Raw genomic sequence first — 21,128 nt, forward strand, 5'->3', positions numbered from 1 at the left:
ACTGCCTAAAATCGCGATCAAAAACTACTTGACAAATAACACATCCCGTCCACGAATATAATGATTGAGAGCACTTTCCCTGAACTAGAGTACAGTATTTGTGATACAAATGTGCTTTCTTTGCTCTCGTGCACGCAAATTATTTACCTCCTCGTTCAGATCTTTTTTGGTGTTTTTCTTTTTTGTAACAAAGTGGGCAAAGCCAGCCATGGCCATTGTATCCCTGAATGTGATGGGTTACATGTTGCAAGACAAGTCCAAACACCTCTTGAAGTGCTTGGACGTTTTCATGCTCACATTTAACCAAGAGACGCTCAATAGCCAACGTCTCAGAACATGCTTTGCAGAACATTAAAGGACAGCCTTAAACCTCAGACAGCTTACAATTGTTAACATATGCATGAACAAAAGCAGGATCATATGAGGTGCAGCAGTAAACCTAAGCCAAAGTTGAAGATTAGCATTCCTTGAGTATATAGATCATCAACTGACCAGGAGATATAAACACTGTAGCTAGTGTAAAGTGGTTATTTAGTGTCAGATGTTTGTACATCTGTATTAATATATAATAGTAAAAACAAAATAGAAATATTTTAAGTATCCTTACATGTACATTGAGAAATCGACGTCTATATGTGTTAGAGCAACCTATCACGTTTAGGGATACAATGGCCAATCATATTCAGGTAACAATGGCCATTGCTGGCTTCATCCACTTGGTACCAAAAAGAGCAGAAACAATATAGAGAGCGCAGGAAGACACTTTGTGAGGAGGAGAGCAAAGACAGCACTTGTGCACACGGGGGTGTCAGTTGCGTACTGCTTCACTTCATGTGTGTGCTCAATTAATCATTTTTCCTAACAGACTTTATTATTGCTCTCGCTATCTGAGCAATACTGCATGCAAGTACAGTCAAAGTGCTCCCAATAATGATTTGTGTGCACAGATGTGTTGGTTGTACACGTGTGCAAAGTCATTTTTGGTCGCTATTTGGCAGTGATATGCCACCATATTCTTGCTACATTAAGTTAGGAGTGGCTCTCTATAATAGCTCTGGTTATACCTTGGCCTCGCGGAGGAGAGATTTTCTTGTTGTGCCGTATGTCCTCTTACCTATCCACCATGTTCTGATATTCCTCCCCAGACTGCTGAAGTTGATCTTGCAGAAAATACCTGTAGCGTGACACCCATAGCCCAAGATGACGTGGGGAGGGAAAAAAAAATAGACTGAACTTTTTGTTTTTTAACCATATCACCAAGGCATAGTTTGGGGCAATTATATTCATTACAAAACTTGAAATAAAAATGTTATTGACATGGACAGATTGGTGCTAGAGAGCACGACACATTATAAACTCAAATTTCCCATCAGAAAAGCAAGAAGACTATCTGCTAGGCCTGGGCAATAAAACAATAAATGATCGTATCGTGATAGACTTTTGATCAATATCAATATAAAACATGTTCAATATATATCGATAAGAGACTGGAACACCGAATCTAGCAGCTGGGTTTGTTACACAAACACGGTTCCATACTTATTTACAATATTTGAGTGTTTTTCATTGTTGTATCGACATTGGAGTATTTATCAATGAAGAACAGTGGAATGTCATTAAGTGTTAAACAGAAGAGTTTAAATCCAGCATGGTAATTCGTAGTCTTTTTAGGTCACTACAATTATCAATAGTAATCAATATCGTTCAATATGATCAAGTTATATCGTGATGTCTTTCAGCCATATCGCCCAGGCCTACTATCTGCACATTAAAATATATATATAGCCTTTTTTTTTTTTTTGAAAAAGTAATGGCGTGTATGTTTATCGCCAAACAGGGATGCAGCTTGGCTTCATTCCAAAACCGTTTCCTACGCATGGTCCTTATTTCTTGTTCACTTTATGTTTAAGGAGATGAGCAGTAGTTAAGTGGCAAGCAGTGGAAGGGGGAGCAGAGTGGAATTCAGCTGCTTGAGCGTAAAGGCACCGTCTACTGTTGGTGAAGAGTACACGTCCTGCAGTGTTCAGTAAAGAATGGAGCTATAGCATACTCTGCTGGACAAACTAGTCCTTTGATGAACAGCGTTCACGGCCCACTATGTTCCGAATTTACTCATGACGTAGAGTACCAAGCAACAGGTTGGCAACGATTAACACTGAAACGCCCTGGAATCAATACTGCAACGGCATGGATAATTAGAGACATAAATGTGTGTTTGTTTATAGGCGTTACCTGGTATCTGAAAAGTATCAGTGAATACTAATCACCTCTTCCATAATTTTTCTTCTTGGTTTCTCCACCCCCTGTGTTTTCAGTTATTCCATACATACCCACTTTAAAGGATCGCGAAAGAAAAACTAGTAGCCTAAGCATAAAATGATGATAGTTAGTTACATCCTAAAATACCATATTTCTATATTCTTTTGTAGGGAGTTAAGAGTTACCTGTTCTGGAGCGACACATGCGTCTGCCACCACGTGCAGGTGTTCTGTCAATTTCTGCTACCCATCAGATTTTGCTACCTAGTGGTTCTGCGCATGCGCATGACGACGCTTATTGAATATTGGTGTAAAATGCACATACTGTACCCCTGAAATCTCCAATAAAGACGTTATAATACAGTATCAAAATGTTTCTGTAGTGGGAGCATTGTTTGATAGAGGCAGTTGGTCAACAGATTAAATACGCTACCAAACACATAAGGTAGCACTTTTTGATAGGGTAGCATGATTTGATAGACTCTGATACTGTATTATAACGTCTTTATTGAAGAGTTAAGGGGTACAGTATGTATATTTTACACCAATACTACACCGCGGGTCAATAGTGTCGTCATGCGCATGCGCAGAACCACTAGGTAGCAAAATCTGACAAGGGAGCAGAAATTGGCAGAACACAGGCTGTCTCCCGGGTCTCGTTTCCTCCCAATGCATTAGTTTTGGGTTTCATCTGTAATTGGCATGTCAATTAGGTTGGCCAAATATGAACAGAATAGAGGGGTAATATTTATTACCAATATTTCTGTCATAGTATAATCAATACTATTATTTTATTCAAAATCATGTTTGTCCTGACTCACACCAATCATATTCATGTTTAACAGGTAACACTGGGACAAGCAGTTTAAAACCGTATCCTAATCAGATACGGAAAGGAAAAATGTTATCGATTGACCTCCCACCCCTAGAAAAGATGGGGATAGGTAGGTTTCAAATAAGTTTCTTTAGGATTCCCGTCTCTGTTATTACACTGTGGCAAGAGAAAAAACATTTTCCAAATGGCGGTAGGAAGGGAGGCTGTGATGATAATAAATGAGTTAACCCTGTAATTGCAGCACGCACCTATAACGCTGATGTCGGTCTGGGCCTACGAGGAGCAGGTGGATACTCCAGTTGTAAATATAAAAGGTTCGGTAGGCTGTGACAGCACACATCCAAAATAAAACAGTCCACAGCGACATTTCTGGCACATATAATTGAACCATAAAGTGTTACTATTGATTGTCGAAAAGTAATTTCATTTTTTCAACGTTATTTAGGTATTTTATGATCTATCCAACTTTGCTTATTATCAACTAGCCTAATATAATTTTCCTTTAAAAGGAAATCGTAAAGGTTTTAAGATAGTCTATAAAGATGTGATAAGTGATATTTTCCAAAAGTTGCTGATTAACACTGTATTGTAAGAGCACTGTATTGACTATATTGATCACACATATAGGGTATCTGAGAGAAGTTCCCTGGGCACCGTCACAGAGTTCACAAATCATACAACTGCCCCTGACACAACAGTTCAGTTTCAGTTTTCATGTCACTATTGTCCGTAAGGGGTTTCAACCTTCCATAATTGATTGCAGTGCTGAACCTCGGAGGAATGACCTCTCTGAAACATAATTAAAAATGACAATTTTTAATTTTTTTTTTTATTTTTAGTTTTATTTGCAGGATAGAAAACCTTCTTTTGATAGCATTTCTTTCTACCACATTGACCTTGTTCTTTCCTTTGTGATCCGTCTTTTCTTCTCGTCACAGTATTTCTTCTTTTTGGTACTTTCTACATACACTTCTACCGGTCTACTGTAAATGTGACAATGAGCATGAGCCTGATATATGATATATGAACATGATATATGAGATAATCAGCATAGATATATTCTTATAATATTTATTTGTAAGCATATTTGTCCATTATTGCTCCCCTCTGTAACTTTGCAAGACATCCATTTAAAGTGCGATTGTTTTCATTACTTGCCTTGACACTGCTATTTCAGTAGGTTTTGCTTTCCCTAAACATGGCTGTCCTTTGATTCATGAGTGGAGAGTTGACACATTTCATCGCAGTGCAAGCAGTTGATTTTGTTTTAAGCTAGGAGGCTGGACTATGTAATAACAAGTGATGAAGTACAACACCAAGCATAAACAATAATGAAAGCATCATTAGTTCTTCCAATGTACTGCTCTGTGTAAAGATATATTTTCCAGTTGATCTACCAGTATAGCCATGTTATTTATACATTGTGTGCATCTGTTTTTAGGCATGTGTGTATCTAAAAAGAATAAAAACAATTTTGACCATAGCATTACATAGTATCCTTATCATTATACACATATAATCGGCCAACATTCTTGCATATGACAATTTTGCTAGATGTAAACCTACAAAAGACAACATTAGTCAAATTAACTTGCCGGCCTACTAAACCTTTGAACCTACCAAACAAGAAACAAGCTAACATGAAAAATCCTGGTCAGCCAAAAGGTGAAACGTGTTTTAGTCTAATTCTAAGTCTAATTCTAAGTCTAAGTCTAATTGATCAAAATTCAACAGATTATTGCCCTCAGACCAAGCCGCGTGCTGCGCTCCATCCATCTCTGTGGCTACCTGGTTTCCACTGGCCAAAGTGTGACTCTGTCCACCGATAGTGGCATCACAGTCTGGGCAGCGTCTGCTCTCCATTGCCCCTCCACACTCCGTTATGATATAGACATGGCCGTTGGGACACTTGTACCAGTGACCAGGTGGCAACTTCAGAGCTGAGACGACCATCTCCCTCTCCTTATCACTAATGCCTAGGCCTGTGTAGGGGAGCTTTTCTTCTATATCCTTTAGGGCCAGCTTCACTTTGACTGCGTCTTGTTCGGTGAACGAGTCAATCTTATCCAGAACCCTCCTGATAGCATCTACTTCAGCCTGGATTTTAGTAATTTGTCCTCTTTCATCTGCCATTGTGCACCGTGCGTTGAGTTCAGCCAAAAGGGTGAGTCTCTGCAGCTCCTTTTGCAAATCTGAGACTTGTTGTTCAGTGAATTTCTGTTTTGGGTCAAGAAGCCATTGGAGGAACACATCAACCTTGTCCATGAAACGGAAGCTGTAGTTTCCAGTCATCTCCTTCCTTTGGATCTTCAGAAGCATTGCGGCTCTCTCCATAAAGAGCATCATATGTTCCAGACGCAGCAGATCATTAGCGGTGAGATCTGACGCTGACAATTGGCTTTGAACAAGCTTATTCAAATTGTATGGCAAATGTACAAGAAGTGGTCTGTTGGTTTCCCATTGCACTTTGAGGGTGTTGCTTTCAGTTTCAATATCTATCTTGTGTCCATTTATCTTCTCCTTGACTTTCTCTATTTCGGCCAGGCTGCGGTTGATGTGAGAGCCGTAGCGAAGGTTCCTGCGGATCGGAGTGCGACATCTGGGGCACTCTTTCAGTTTGATGACCATCTGCTCATTTTCTTCTGACTGCTGGTCCATCTCCATGTATGTGTCCATAGCTTCGGACTCGACAATGTGACCGCAGTCCTCCAATTGAATGAAGTAAGCCTTGGGATCATCCTCAGAGCCGAAGAATATTTCTGTGACCTCGTCGTGATCACAGACGCGACATTTTTTTGGACATTTGTCTCCACAGAGGCCTATGCAGGGGTGGCCGCAGCCTAGCATTTTGGAACAGGGCTTTTTGCATGGCGGGCGGTCACAAGGTTCGTGGCAAAGCTTGCTGCAACTTTGGTGCAGACATTGCCAAGCACAAGGCTCTGCGCAAGGGGCACAGGATTGGCCACACCGTTTCTTGCACTTGCTGTGGATGCAGACGTTCTCGCATGGCAGCTTGCATGGAGGGCATTCACCGGTGCAAGGTTCCCTGCACTTATGAGAACAAATTAGCAGACGTTCACACTGGTAGGAGCATGGAAGGTGATAGCGCCCCTGTTTGCATTCGTAGCAAGTACCAGTACAGGTGTGGCCGCATTTCAGCTGTAGGTCACACAGGGTCCTACAGTTTGGCTCATAGTCCTTTGTCTTGTAGAAGCAGTTATCAGTCTGGGTGTGTCCACATTCTAGAATAAAGGGAACCATTTCCTTGCATTTAATTGTACATTGACCCCCACACATTGCTTTGCACTGATGTCCACACTGGAGACTTTTCTCACAGGGCACATTGCATTTGAAGTCAGCAGGGTCCATGTAGCAAGGGACCATTTGCTTGTGCCCACACCCTGGTACGGTCTTCTCAATCTTCACCGGACACTTTGGGCATGGACGGTGACAAGCCAGTGGGCACTTGTGTCCCTGATCACATAGTATTCTCTCACAGTGTTTCTCACACTTGTACTTCTTGTGCTGTGGGTCATAAGGGTGGCATACTCGAGTACAAACATGGCCACAGTCCAAGCGGAACTCACAAGGCGTCAAACACCCCCCTTCGGGGGCTTGTTTGAAGTCCTCAGAGCAGGCGGTCTGGATCTGTTTTTCTGGGTGGTTCTGACAGCACAGAGTGAGTGCTTTGCCCATCTGTTCCTTCTCTTTCAACGTGCTGAAGATATTGCTCCACAGTTTCACTTTGCTCAGTATTGCACTGTTTCCGATGCAGTAGAGGCCTTTCTTTGCGCGTGATAATGCCACGCAGACGCGGTTGGGAATGTTCAAGAAGCCCACACTGCCCATGGTGTTGCTGCGGACCAGAGACAGCAAGACAATGTCATTCTCCTCCCCTTGGTACTTGTCCACCACATGCACTTTGACCCCTGCAAACTCGGAGGAGGGCATCATATTGCGCAGGCAGAAGAGCTGGCCGCTGTATGTGGTGAGGATAGTAATCTGTTCTGGATTGTAGTCCTGCATCAGAAGATAGCGACACAGAGCAACTACAAACATGGCTTCATGTTTGTTCTCGTGACTTTTCCCATCTCTGAGGTTTTCCTCTAGGTGGCTGTGCTCCAGGAAGAACAGATTGGTTTCGATACCCTGTGATAAAGCAGAGAATTGAGAATATACATTATGGCTCTGAAAGGATCATCTATTTGGACATATTCAAGTATTAGAATACATTGAATAGGAGAAAAGAGAGACGTTAGGAAACTATTTTAAATGTAGAAGGGACAAAGAAAACTAGTTGATAGTAAAATAATAATAATATCAGATCAATCGATCAAATGCGCTTACACACACAAACACACACTGGAAATGCCCTCTCCCCTCATAACTTAACACGTTCTGAATCCCTCTGAATAGATGTAAAAGCCTCATGCGGGTAGGTATGTACTGCTGGAGGAGAGAGCAGCAGACGTCTGCCCCCTGAGGCAGAGGCAGTGGATTCAACAAGCACCTTGACGTTGTCATAGTCCATGACTGAGTGGTGGTTCTCCAGCTCGGGGTAGATGTGTGGGGTCAGGAGGCAGGCGATGTCGGGCCTCATGCGATGCTTAACCCGACGACCACACACACACACACACCCACACACACACACACACACACACACATTCAGAGAAAATTAGAACAGCCCGTCATCGTTTGATCTTCTGCTTCCAAACCGATAATGGACAGTGAAGTGTTGAACCCAAACGCTCCATACCTTCTGGACGGCAAGGGATAATGGCAAAAAATTGTTCTGTCCCCAATAGACTTGAGTCCTTTGGGGAGTAAGTAAAGTAGATAACACAGCCTTCTACATTCATGGTTGGTCTGCCTTGCTTTTTCTTAAAAACAATATGATTCCATTTATTTTTTGGGTCACACTACAAATATGAAGCAAAATTCTCCCTCAGTGGGCTTTAGGCTTTAGGCTCGGTACTGCTGGGAGGGCATAATTTATTTTGAACCATTTCGGATCTGGATGATCTTATCCTAACCCTGCCCGTTTATAACACCCCAAAAATAACAAAACAGGGGGTGTCTTCCGTCTCCCAGTGTATTCCCATTGTGCCATCCAGGACTTAGTGGGTTCTGTCAGGAGATATGGCAACATCGCCACTGTTGAATAAAATGTGCAGCATAAATCCATATCCATATTTTGTATTGACAAAATCTACATTTTGTATCGACGAGTTCATAGCATTCATTCATTCATTGTTTTTACCCAATTAGGGACAGTGTAGATATATCTAGGAGAGGGTTAATATTCATTTAGGTACAAAATGGTTAGGTAAACTAGAAATTAAAGCCATGCCTCAGGTTTAAAAGGGTAAATTCAGATGAACTTAATGAGCTGGTAATGAGGTGATTCAGAAAATATAAAGTTTGGTTTTGCTTTCATCGTTTCAACATGTTTTATTTATTTTAAATTAGCCCGGGGCAATAAAACAATAAATTATCGTATTGTGATAGACTTTTGATCAATATCAAAATAAAACATGTTCAATGTATATCGATAAGAGACTGGACCACCGAATTTAGGAGCTGGGTTTGTTACACAAACACGGTTCCATACTTATTTACAATATTTGAGTGTTTTTCATTGTTGTATCGACATTGGAGTATTTATAAATGAAGAACAGTGGAAGGTCATATTAAGTGTTAAACAGAAGTGTTTAAATCCAGCATCGTAATTCCCTAACTCTAACCCTAGCCTTTTTAGGTCATTCAAATTATCAATAGTTATCGATATCGATCAATATGATCAAGTTATATCGTGATAGGTCTTTCAGCCATATCGCCCAGGCCTATTTTAAATACGTTTAGTATGTAGAAAGACCCATACATATTAACACATCACATCAATATATTTAGGTCTACAACTTATGTCTACAACATTTCATACTCTCTGACTGAGAAGAGTGAATATTTCCAGTCCTTAAATAAAGGCAGAAGGCTCCCATCGTACCAACCTGATAGTTGAGCCTGACGAAAGGGAAACCAGTTTTCACCAGCCTCTCGAACATGGAAACCTCCAGATTGAAGTTCTTGGCCAGATCGTACACTGTAGCACTGGGCCGCAGCTACCAGGAGAGAAAATATATTTTAGTTCAAAGCATGTCCCCTTGAAGGGCCTACATGTAAGAATCACAAATTCCTTGTCATGGAATAACAAGGAATCATAAGCTGGTCATTGAACAGCAGCCTATTTGAGTGATAATAGAAACATGGCATTCATGTGTTCTAAAGGCTGGTATATAGTACTCCGTAAAGTGCTGTACATAGACACGGAGAGCCCTCTCTGCCATCTGAGACCCTCTCCATAGCTCTACGTGCGCATCTAATATTTTTTAACTATCCGTCGAGGCAACGGAGACGAACAGAGATGGAGAGGGCTGCGATTGGTCCTCTAACAACATCATTTCCGGAATCACTTTTCTTTCTTTTCTTCTTGTTTGACTTTGCACCTTATTTACTTTGCACATTAAGGACCAATAAAATACCAAATAAGATTTGAAAAGCTTTGGAAGTTTATGTACAACACTAGGTACATGGTAGTAGTCAGCATATAAGATCGATCGGGCATTGCGTATCCGACATCCCGACGGAGAACTGTGAAGGCTCGAGGGGTCTCCGTAGTTACGGAGTCGGATTACGGAGTCGGAGTGGTATACTTTGGCCTTAACAGAGACATAAATGATTCCCATAAACATAATAATTCCCTTTTCCTTTTGTAGGGCCTCTATTTTAACAGCAGGTGTGATGGTGTTGATTCGCCAGTACAAGCTGTTTCAAAGTCGACACTGTGGTGATAGCACGTGGTATTGTCCACCCAGATGTATGAAAGTAGGATTTATATTATTATGGTATCTAGATCTTCATTATGGTCGTCATTATTATGCTAATTTTGGTATATTCTTTGGCAACATTTACATTTTCTTGAACATGTGTATTTCAAACCAATAAAGAAATTGAATTAAAGTTGATATAAAGATAGATAGATAGAGATAGATAGATTAATAAATGGATCGATTGATCACCCTAGCAGCCCTCTCGGTGGACTGTATCAACTGACTTGTATTCACCATAGACCCTTTAACTAAAGTGCTGAAGTGACATGGTGCAGCTTTAAGACCCAACATGTTGTTGTTGTTGTTGTTGTTGTTGTTGTTGTTGTAGTACCTGCTGGTGGTCTCCGATGAGGATGAGGTGCTGACACTCTGGGTTCAGAGAGGTGATGGTGTGGGCCTCCAACACCTCAGCAGCCTCCTCCACTATCACCAGCCGTGGACGCACTTCCTGCAAGATCTTACGGAACTTGGCCGCCCCGGTGGTCGTCATGCCGATGACCTGGTCGGGCATTACACGACATTTTGATGTTTGGCAAATGAAACCTCTTGAATTTACCTCTTAAATCTTAAGTCTTAAGTCTTAGTTTTACCAAAGGTGTTCTTATAAAAAGATTGAATATGTGGCTGAATATGTGGCTGAATATGTGCAGCGACCACCAGGGGTTTAAACAAGTCTAGACAGTGTACTCGAAAGAGGAGGTTATATGACAGCCATCAATTACATTGATTGCATATAATAGTGAATTCACAATAACCCCTGAATAGCCCACTCAAAGCATGCATTATACCGTGTCTAGCAGACTACCCGCGGGTTTCAAGCATGGTACTGTAGTCTCCTTTCCTGTCACGTTCCTTCAATGGGAGTGGCATAACTCTCTCACTCTATAATAGCTCTGGTTATACCTTGGCGTTGCGGAGGAGGCAGATTTTCTCGTTGAGCCGCACCTCCTCCAACCTTTCCACCGTGTTCTGATATTTCTCCATGGACTTCTGAAGTTGATCTTGCAGAAAAGACCTGTAGCGTGACACCCATAGGCTGCAGAAGATGACATGTGGAGAGAAAAACACACCATTTTATTTTACGATCCTCATCAAGAACTTCGGAACTTGGCCCCCGTGGTCGTCATGCCGCCCTTTTAGGGATGCTATTTTTGTTACAAAACTTGGAATGGAATAACAAGCAATTTATGATTCTTACATGTAGGCCCTTCAAGGGGACATGCTTTGAACTAAAACATATATATTTTCTCTCCTGGTAGCTGCGGCCCAGTGCTACAGTGTACGATCTGGCCAAGAACTACAATCTGGAGGTTTCCATGTTCGAGAGGCTGGTGAAAACTGGTTTCCCTTTCGTCAGGCTCAACTATCAGGTTGGTACGATGGGAGCCTCCTGCCTTTATCTACGAAGGACTGGAAATATTCACTCTTCTCAGTCAGAGAGTATGAAATGTTGTAGCTGAGCTTCTTTAGCGTCACTAAAGTAACCTTCAACTGATGTTGATCTGGACTAATCACGACCCTCGACTTGCTTTCTGGGTCTCCCACACCTCAACCCCCCCCCCCCCCCACACACACACACACACACACACACACACATTCATACTAATTTGGGGATTTCCAATCAGTCAACACTGCATAAACCTGAAGGTGGGGTTGGACAGAGTCTTAGGCCCGGCCCCTTTTCCCTCCCCTTAACAAGAACACTTGCTTTGAGTGCTCTTAGCTGCAAGTCAGCTACCGAGCTGGATAGCGTTCAAGGGATGATTTTAGGGGAAAACAGCACTCCCCCTTGCTCCCTTAAGTAATGTGACACCCTGCCCCGTCGCAGGAACGCGCAACTAGGGTTAGGGCTGAAATCTAGGGGAAGGGGGAGAATTGGGACAGAGTACACATCCTGCAGTGTACAGTGAAGAATGGATCTATAGCATACTCTGCTGGACAAACTAGGGAACACTAACCTCAAAGATGCTACAAACTTAAATTAGACCTTTTCCCATGGTAACCATATTTCTACAATGTAATTTACCTTTTCAACAAGGAATGAAAAATATGAAAAATATGAATCTAATGAACTAACTTCTGCCAAATTAAATTTTGTCCGGGTTGGAAGGGTTAACTAATATTATGAACATGTTCCTACTCAAGAGGCCTGTGTAACTTAGGCATGATCAATCAAATCCTGAAGACTCAATTGTTCAGAGTTCACGTAGACTCTGCACAGATCAAATCTTGAAAATGGGTTCTCCTCGGGGGGGTGACACCCCTCTTACGCACTTATGTATGTTGTACGTCCTGGCACTTAATGTATGCACTTATTGTATGTTGTACATTCATGAACTTAAAAAAAGTAGTTAGCATTGTGTAGCATCTTATCCTAGCTATCTTTGTTGTATATGGGGAATGGGTTTACCTAACCATTGTTAGTGCTTGGCACTTGTTACTATGAACATCCTTACCATACCAACAATGATATTGTTTCTCTTTCTTTTGACAAATAAAGATAAAAGCATTTGCTAAATGCCATAAATGTAAAATGTTAATTTAAAGATCCCATGGCATGCTACTTTATGGATGCTTTTATATAGGTGTTAATGGGCCCCTAATACAGTATTTGAAGACATTCAAGAAATTCAGCCTTTGTGCAGAATTACAGCCACTACGAGCCAGTCCCACAATGAGCTTACCACAAACTTGCCGTTTTTTAGAGGCGGGTCAAGGTGGAGGGTGGGGCTGTGGCCCTGAGCAGCTTGCAACCACGGTACCATGTGCTAGTGTTTACAGTGGAACACTGAACACTCCGGGTGCTCCGGCGGGAGTCCCGGACCTCATATCTAAATAATATGATATTATATTTAGATATCTATATAATATAATATATATTATCACGGCCAAAAGCTGTGTGCGCCTCCGGATGATAGCATGAATCTCAAACGACTGCGTCAGGTTCTCTGACGGCCAAATTCCAAATCGGCGCGTTTGACCTTTTATTTTTTCAAAGGGGGAGCAGTATACCTAGTGCTCATCTTACACCTAACGCCATTTCTAGCCACTGGGGGACCATAGGCAGGCTAGGGGAACTCATATTAATGTTAGAAAACCTCATAAAGTGACATTTTCATGCCATGGGACCTTTAAACCCTGAAGAATCAAACCTCAATCTTACAACATTTAGTTGTTTTAGTTTAAATTACAACATATTGCCAAAGATACTCTACCTTTTCACATATTCATAGGCTTCTTTCTGCATTACAACTTTATCTTTTAAATATAGCAATACATAAAGTCAGGATAAATAATGAGGAATGTCATGAGGAAGTAAAAGTGAAAAAAGTTGAGTCATACCGATAAAGTCTCCATCGTTCTGCCAAACTCAGACGCCAAATGTCAAATATGGCCAATTCTTCTGCTTCGGTCATATCCGATTCCTTATCCAGTTCCTTCCGGAATTTTCTCTTGATACTTTTCCTCTGGTTTTTCTGCATCTGAACAATTAAGAATAACACGTTTCTAACTGGGTTTTATTCTAGGTAACTAATTCCAAAGTATGAAAAAACTATGATTTCTTAGATCACTTGTTTGTATTATTTTAGATGAATAAGTTAAAGGTTTTAGCGACTGAAATTTATGATACGGCCATGTTCTATTCGCTCTTACTAAATTCTCCCTTTGCGGTTGAGCAAGGAACTCCAATTTTTCTTTCTTTATTTTACGAAGCACTTGACTGGCTATATGTGTTAAAAAAACACTTAAAAAAGCAGCTAAGAATTTTATCAAATATGTATTAAAGATGTATGACATCACTGTTTAACGGAAACAAGGCTGTCAGCTTTACCTTCCATTCCTGGTCACTCTGGTCCTTCTGTTTGGGGACGATCTTAAAGTTCATAGCCAGAATCTGTTCCTCTGCTTGTTTCACTTTCTGCTCCCTGATCATCTTCGAATTTGGACGCTCAAAGCCGTCTTCGATAAATCGCTCGATCTGAATCAGGGCTGCTTCCTCAACGACCTGGATCAACTCTTCTGCTTCCGCTTCTGGGTCCGATTCCATGTCTGAGGCATTGAAATTAATTACGCAAATCTTATTAAAAAATGTCGCTGCTTATAATTTCTTCCTATGCCACTTTATTTATTGATCAATGCAGTACACATACATCGGACTGGGAGATTTGTCGTGTACTGTGTACTGACTTCTGTCAATCTACTGTGATACAGACTGTGATAGAGTCAGTGTAGCCAAGGATATTGCAAAATGTATAAAAATTATATCATTTAAATTGAATCATATTGTAATTTAAATTTTTCTTATTCTTTCATTTTCTTAAGCTTTATTGTACATTACCATTTTTAGAAAAAGGTTTCCTTTCAATTGTTAAAGCTAGGAAAGGCAACTTGGTCAGAGCATGCTCGATGAAAGTCATTGAAAGTATCGAACCTAAAAAATACCTTCCCTGTTCCCTCCCTTCATGCCTCCCTCCAAATCCACTCCCCTAAAACACATGATTAGCTTACAAGCTGTCATGCGTGCGGTCATGCGCAATGAGTGCAACTGCTTTTGGGATGTAAAGAGGATTTACAAATATGCAATTTTTATATTACAAAAATGCTTTGCAATGATATAAATTGCCAACCCTAACTTTAAATTTGTGCAGCCCTTAAAAATGGATGGCTGTTTTCTTCAACAGTGACGGAAACAAAAGGGCAACCATTAAAGTAGTTGACTATTTCGTTGTTAAGCAGGAACCTCACCTTCATGTGCTTCCTCTTCCGCCGCCTGCTGGAAGAATGTGGGACCTAATCCCAACCACTCAACCATCTGACTCTGCCTTTTTCCTCCTTCGTACCAGTCAGCTTGTTGGGAGAATTACATTAAAAATATCATATGAATAATGTGAAAAGAAAACATCATTAAGTCACTCCATATGAGCATGGTGTTTGTGTATGTTTGTGTATATATACATAATAAACACAAATATGAATAACTTACACATGGACCTTGCAGGCGGTTCCAGACTGGGCCAGTGTCTATCTGAAATGTAGCTCTGTAGACTGTACTCCCGGAGGACCCCCTTCTGACTGCACTGTAGTTGCACTGAGTGTTCATTGACTTCATGCTCCCCATTTTGCAGATCCCTTATAATCTATTAAGAAAGGTTTAATAGATTTAACATTGTATTCGTAATTGTGTAGGACAGTGTTAAAATAAACCCGAAAAGCAACAGTGTATAATTGTTGCTCACACAATAAAAGAAAAAACAAGTGAAAGCAACTTAAAACATTATCAAAAAGTTGCTCAGGTGGATCACAAAAGTATTTGACCCAAGACCTAATACCTTTAAGTAAGCCAGACAGACAGCCAGACAGACAGATAGTTCTCCTTTCTCTATCCCCATCTCCTATCTCTATCTAGTTGTTGTTGTTATGATTAGCAGTATGTCAGTTTGTCAAGGGATCTCACCTCTGTAAAAGCATATTGTAGGTGTCTGGGCATTTTTGTTTCCAAATTCCCCTTACGGAAATCTTCCATTAGATGTTTAAGGATGAAGGGCTTTAGGTCCTCGCTGTTGCTCCGGCCCCCCACTCTTACAATGCCTTTTCTTAGAAATGTATGGATACCTTCAAATATCCAAAGAAGGACAAAGCAAGTGAGCAAAACTTAAAGCAGTATGAAGCCATTTGTAGAGTCTATTATGAGCAGAATAAGGTTGTACTCTCACAGAATTTCCAAAAGGTTTTACCCATTCCAATACAATTATCTATAGTGAATTTGACATTAAAGCTGAGGTGTGCAAGTTTACCAGAATTTGTTAATTTTCAATATTGGTTAAACTTCATTACACATGTTGAAGAGTGATATGTAGAGCATCCTGATAGGCTGAGTGACAACAAGAAACTATTTTTTTTCGGGTAGCTCGTTCTAGAAGATCATGCGAGAGCTGGAACAATGAATGATCAAAGGAATTGCAAAGCATCTGCACCAACCATGGATTTATTGAAATAACCATGTAACTTATTTCTAATCTTATTTGGTATCTGAAGATTGATGGAATCAGTTATCAGTACATATCTATATGGACATAAATTTGGATTTGTTTACAGCAGTTAGCTGACAGTCAATTGCCTATAGAATCAAACTTCAGTGGTTTCTCCTGCTGTGCATTCATGTTGGTAAAGCGAGGTGAGAGAGGCTCGGTGGGCCTGGTCGCGGGATGAAATAAGACCAATAGGAAGGGTCTCTATGAATTTCACATTGGCTGTGGTGGCAGTGGTGCCTGCTTACCCTCGAGGAACTGGTCCAAAGCGTGGTTTGTGTAACACACTACAAGCATTGGCGCAGCCTCCAGACCGGCACTCCAGAGTTCCTGGTTGGTCAACAGAGCCTTTGCGATTTTAAGGCCAACGTGGGTCTTTCCTATAGACGGATCAGAAATGTAGTTACAGCAAAGCAACAACACGACATGCTTGCTAACCTTTACATTCCTGAAAAACCTTCATCTCAGGAAAAGGAGTGGAAACCGCTGTACTTTGAGTATGTTTTATCCTGAGTCTGTTGTTTTAGCCTGCCTGAAAGGGCAAGGGGGCCATTAGCAATTGCATGACTCCACCTCTCCAGCATGCAACCGTCCCACGACCATGAGTTGAACTCATGGATCAAATACCTTCTCTCACCTCCTACACTAGATACACTAGATAAGTCATTCCATGGCTACAGGGTCAAACCAAAACAAAATCTTCTGGTTTTAATTGAAACATCAAATGTTTGTTGCCCATTCAGAGACAATCGTCAAAAAAACTGGATCTGAATGATTTCGGATTTGGAAATCAAAACAGAAAATATGTAAACCTAAGCGAAACCAGCTAAAATAAATATATATACTGTATATATATAAAACTTGAATTGCCAATGATATTTTTTTCATCTATGGTCAAAGTAGAAGTGTGTACCAGTGCCAGGGGGGCCTTGTATGATGGCTAGCTCCTGAGTGAGGGCCAATTGAAAGGCTTCCATCTGAGACTCATCCAGGTCGAGGGTCTCCTTGGCAGGCCAGTCAGCAGGCCTGAGGCAGTGAAAGGGCGTGATCTTCTGCTTCTTCTTAGGGTCTACCACCTGTTCCAGGTTGTACATGTCGTTTCCCCTCAGATACCGTGGGGGTTGAACATCTGGGCTGCACGCCACTATATACCTGAAATGGTTGTCGAAAAAGGATCCACACATTGGGGATTTGGTTGTAAAATAAGGACATACATAAGTGATTCAGGGAATGAAAGAGCACCCAAGGTGATGTTGACTTATTGAAGACTAAAGAGTAAGGTTTAATGAAGTGAGATTGTATTGTATTGTATTACATAGGGTTAGGGTTATAGTTATTAATTATTATCTATATACAAATACTCACATGCATGCAAATACATTGTATCCTGCAATGTCTGTGTATGTGTTTTTTTGTTAGTGGAAAATAAAACTAATGTTTAACCTCTGAAAGGGAAGCTCATCTCCCTGTACTTCTTGCAGGCCCTCCAGAACATGGCGGTAGGCCTCAAAGTAGGCAGACGTCTCCACCATCAGAAACGGCAGACTGGTCTGTGGGAAAAGGTAGGTTATTGTTGCTATACATTCATTATACAATACCATCTCAGTCCTCAACAGAGTAACACAGTACACAAAGTCTTACCTGCATGGTTGCCAGCTTTTGTTTGCTCTCATCAGAAAAGATGACCTGAATCCGGCCTTTCTTCAAGTCGTTCAGCTCTCGTTCAGATATGGTAGCAAACAGGATGCTTTCAAAATTGTCACACGACATGCACAACAAAGAACCGTAGAGCAACCGCTTTGAGCTTTCCCAGCGAACAAACTGTCGAAAAAGATGGTTCCTTCATTACATCAAAGCAGTATATAATAATCAAAATAATGTTCAATTGTTGTGATTAATATAGAAAGGCTGTTGGACATCGGCCCACACACTCACCTTCAGAGGCTCAACGTCAAATTTGATAACATAGGCTAAGCCTGAACGCGTGCACAGAGGCGACTCCAGTTTGGCGTCAAAGTACACACTGATGTCGTTGAAGCGCTCCTTCCTTAGCTGCTGGGTATTGTTCTCCGTGTCCAAATGGCTCCAGATCAATCTCTGGATCCCCTCACGTAGCGGCCGGACAAAGTCCTCTCTCAGCAGTCGGAAGTGCGTGTCGAGGTAGGTTTCTGTGTTGGCGTGTTGTCGTGTAGTGGCGTTGGGCCTAAGGTAGGGTTGCTTATTTTCATGGAACTCCTCTCGCGTTGGATAGATGGGTATTGTACGAAAGTTCTCCAGTTCTTCGTCACCTGGATAAGCAGCAGTTTGCGTCGTTACAGTTTATTTGTGGGCACATTATGTATGAATGAGTCTCCTAAAATAACAAAATCAAAATCTTTTCCAGCATTTAAAAAAAGTCTTAAAACATTTTCAATAAACATCTTTTCTTAATTATAGATGACCTTGGTTGTCGAGTTGCTCGGATAAGAGGGGAAGGTAGTCCCGGTCTGAACGCAGGCTCCCATCCCTGGATCTCTCTTGGAGCTGCTGGATTAAAGCCTGGATGTCTTCCAGCTTTTCTTCAGTTTGACGTTTGATATCAACCCCGGAGTCCCTCAGGCCAATGAGAGAGGCCCGCAAGACAACCACCAGCACCGACACAGCCTGGACTGAGCTGGCTGGGAAGATGCTGAGCACCTGCAGCACCAAATTATATACATTACAATAATAATCATAATCATAATAAGCATATTCACCATAATCATAATCATAAAACAAACTGACACACTTTCTCTCCAGCAACAAGATATGCTGGCTTACTTACAGCAACAATTTACCATCACTTTGGTTGTTAAAACATCGCACAACAATAGGGCTGTCATTTGGTGTCAAAGTCAAAGTCATTTTTAATGTTGATTCAGCAATATGTACAGGACATACTGAGGATCGAAATTACGATACTCTCAAAACCCAATGGTGCAAAATACATCAAATGTGTGTACAGCTTCCCATGCAGCCTGCGTACCTTAGACAGGACAGCTATCATGTTGTCAAAGTGCTGCGGGTACTGTTCCCTGCGGGTGTGGTCGGACTCTGAACTCATTCCGCCTACATATTGCGGGAGGATGGAGCGCAGGAACCCGCTGTCCTTCACCACACCAGCCAGGTGCTGGACGCTGCTCCTATCCACACGCGACTGGAAGGCCTTGCTCAGGGCTGAGCAAACAAGCTGCACAAGGTCATGTCTGATATCTCGCTCCTCCAGGAGCGCTTGAAAGGTGGAAGAGGAGGAGAGGGTGATGGCCACCTCGGAGGGCGGTTTCTCAGAGAGATCCGCCAGCATCGTGTAGGTCATCTTGCGATCCCCCCCTCGACCCCGACCACCACATTGACCCCCTCTGGCGCTCTGATCTCCTCTTTGATCAGCTTGCGCTGCGCCCGTCAAACTCCCGCTCCTTTCCCTCGCTGCATGTCGTGCGAAATCACCGGCTCCAGGGGCCATCCCACCCCGCCTACCCCTCCTGCCGCCTCTGGCGTCTCCTTCTCTCCTTTCTCTATCCCCTGCTCTTCCTAATGATCTATCTCCTCCCCTCTCTGATCTACCTCCTCCCCTACTTGTCCCTCTCCCTTGTCCTCTGCCTACTTGACTCCCTGTTATGAAGCGGCCCCTCACGTCAGGGCGTCTTTGACCTCTCCAACCTCCTCTTCCTCCTCCTATCCCTCCTCTGTCCTCCCATGGTCCAGCTCTCCATGTAGCAGCCATGCCGTCTGCCCCCCCACTGTCTTCTCTTTCTCCTTCTACTCTGCTAGTTCTACATTCACTACTGGCCCTCCTCCATCCCCTGGAAGGGTGGTTGTCACCTGTAGGAATCAGGGGGGAAGCAAAATTGTTAGCCAATAGAGATAGTGTAGTAGGCTATTACACTGACACTTCAGACTTTTCTTCTAAATTACCTCTTCCATAATTTCTCTTCATGGATTCTCTACCCCCTGTGTTTTCAGTTGGTCCATCCATGCCCGCTTTAAAGGGTCGCCAAAGAAAAAGAGGAAGGCATAAAATGATCTTAGTTTAACAACATCAAGTCATACCTCTGCCATCACTTATCTTACAAATCAGTTTAGTGATGGACGATGTTGGGCGATGTTGCAACTATTTGTCTCACATATGAGTGCCACCTGCTGGACCCAGTAAATATGTGCAGGACAAACTAAGTTTCATTTCCTCCCCATGATCTCCGGAAATGGATCGGTTGGCTTTCGTTTTCAATACACAACGAAAAATTAAAATAATCCCAACATAACCACAATATGAATGTCAGGCAACAATTATTTTCTGAAAGGAAGTAGAAAATTATATGGCTAACGTTATATTTTTTGTTACTACTGTTACTAAACGGACAACTACAACTAACACATTTTTGTAGGCCTACACAAATACAGTTACCACATAAATAAATAATAATCATTAACAATTATTATTATTAGTATAATGTATACAATGTAAGTTACATTGTATACATTATTATTATTATTATTATTATTATTATTATTATTATGATTATGTATACAATGTAACTCGAAGACTCGAGCACTTTGTCTGATGTTAGCTGGTTCATATTGAATCAGCCTAAGTAAAATAAGCGTTCCCATTTAGCCTATAAATACATCCTCGCATGTATGTTATTTCAAGTCGTCATATTTAGGGTTAGTAATTAGAGTTACACAATAAAAGACAATATTTCCTTTGTAGACCAACCTGTTCCTGAACGAACCCTTCGCGGTGCTGCTGTTGGCAACTCTTCTCGGTTCACAGTGAAGGCTATGAGTGAAGGGTGCGCCTGTGTGACTGCGTGTGACATCATGTTTAATTCCCGGGTTTGGTTTCCCAATTTATTCGTTTTCGGTTTCATTTGCAATTGTCGTGTCAGTTATGCTTATGAATAGTTATATACCTATATAAACAGCAATATATTAAACGAATATTTCTTTAATAGTATCTGTATTTATTGAATTATCTTTTCCTCGGATTTTCGACTTTAGTGTATCGTTCTATTGGACAATCAATAATGACCCCTAGCTAATATTGATTGGTCAATAGTCATTTAGATTTGTTCAGCTTCATTTAGGTTTTTTATCATCC

At 41.5% G+C, this 21,128-nt stretch overlaps 1 protein-coding gene across 2 annotated transcripts; it reads right to left on the reverse strand.

Moving 5' to 3' along the window:
• Positions 1-3,938: 3,938 nt before the first annotated feature.
• On the reverse strand, positions 3,939-20,814 carry LOC311339270 (NFX1-type zinc finger-containing protein 1-like). 2 transcript variants are annotated; one of them, XM_084464650.1, is made up of 19 exons: positions 20,745-20,814; positions 19,943-20,008; positions 19,014-19,849; positions 18,451-18,685; positions 17,945-18,297; positions 17,651-17,830; positions 17,453-17,559; positions 16,923-17,161; positions 16,258-16,389; positions 15,436-15,593; positions 14,965-15,118; positions 14,727-14,828; positions 13,813-14,030; positions 13,323-13,462; positions 10,884-11,016; positions 10,312-10,479; positions 9,102-9,212; positions 7,604-7,699; positions 3,939-7,242 (listed from the first exon to the last, which is right to left on the reverse strand). In XM_084464650.1, exons 2-19 carry the CDS (start codon positions 20,001-20,003, stop codon positions 4,771-4,773), a joined length of 5,895 nt encoding a protein of 1,964 aa, XP_084320776.1. In that variant the 5' UTR covers positions 20,004-20,008; positions 20,745-20,814; the 3' UTR covers positions 3,939-4,770. The 2 variants fall into 2 exon arrangements, with proteins under 2 accessions (XP_084320776.1, XP_084320777.1); XM_084464651.1 differs by lacking the exon at positions 19,943-20,008 and having other exon boundaries at positions 20,745-20,792.
• Positions 20,815-21,128: the final 314 nt, after the last annotated feature.

The sequence above is a fragment of the Micromesistius poutassou genome (genome assembly GCF_964030765.1).
Source record: "Micromesistius poutassou genome assembly, chromosome: 2".
NCBI classification, from domain to species: domain Eukaryota; kingdom Metazoa; phylum Chordata; class Actinopteri; order Gadiformes; family Gadidae; genus Micromesistius; species Micromesistius poutassou.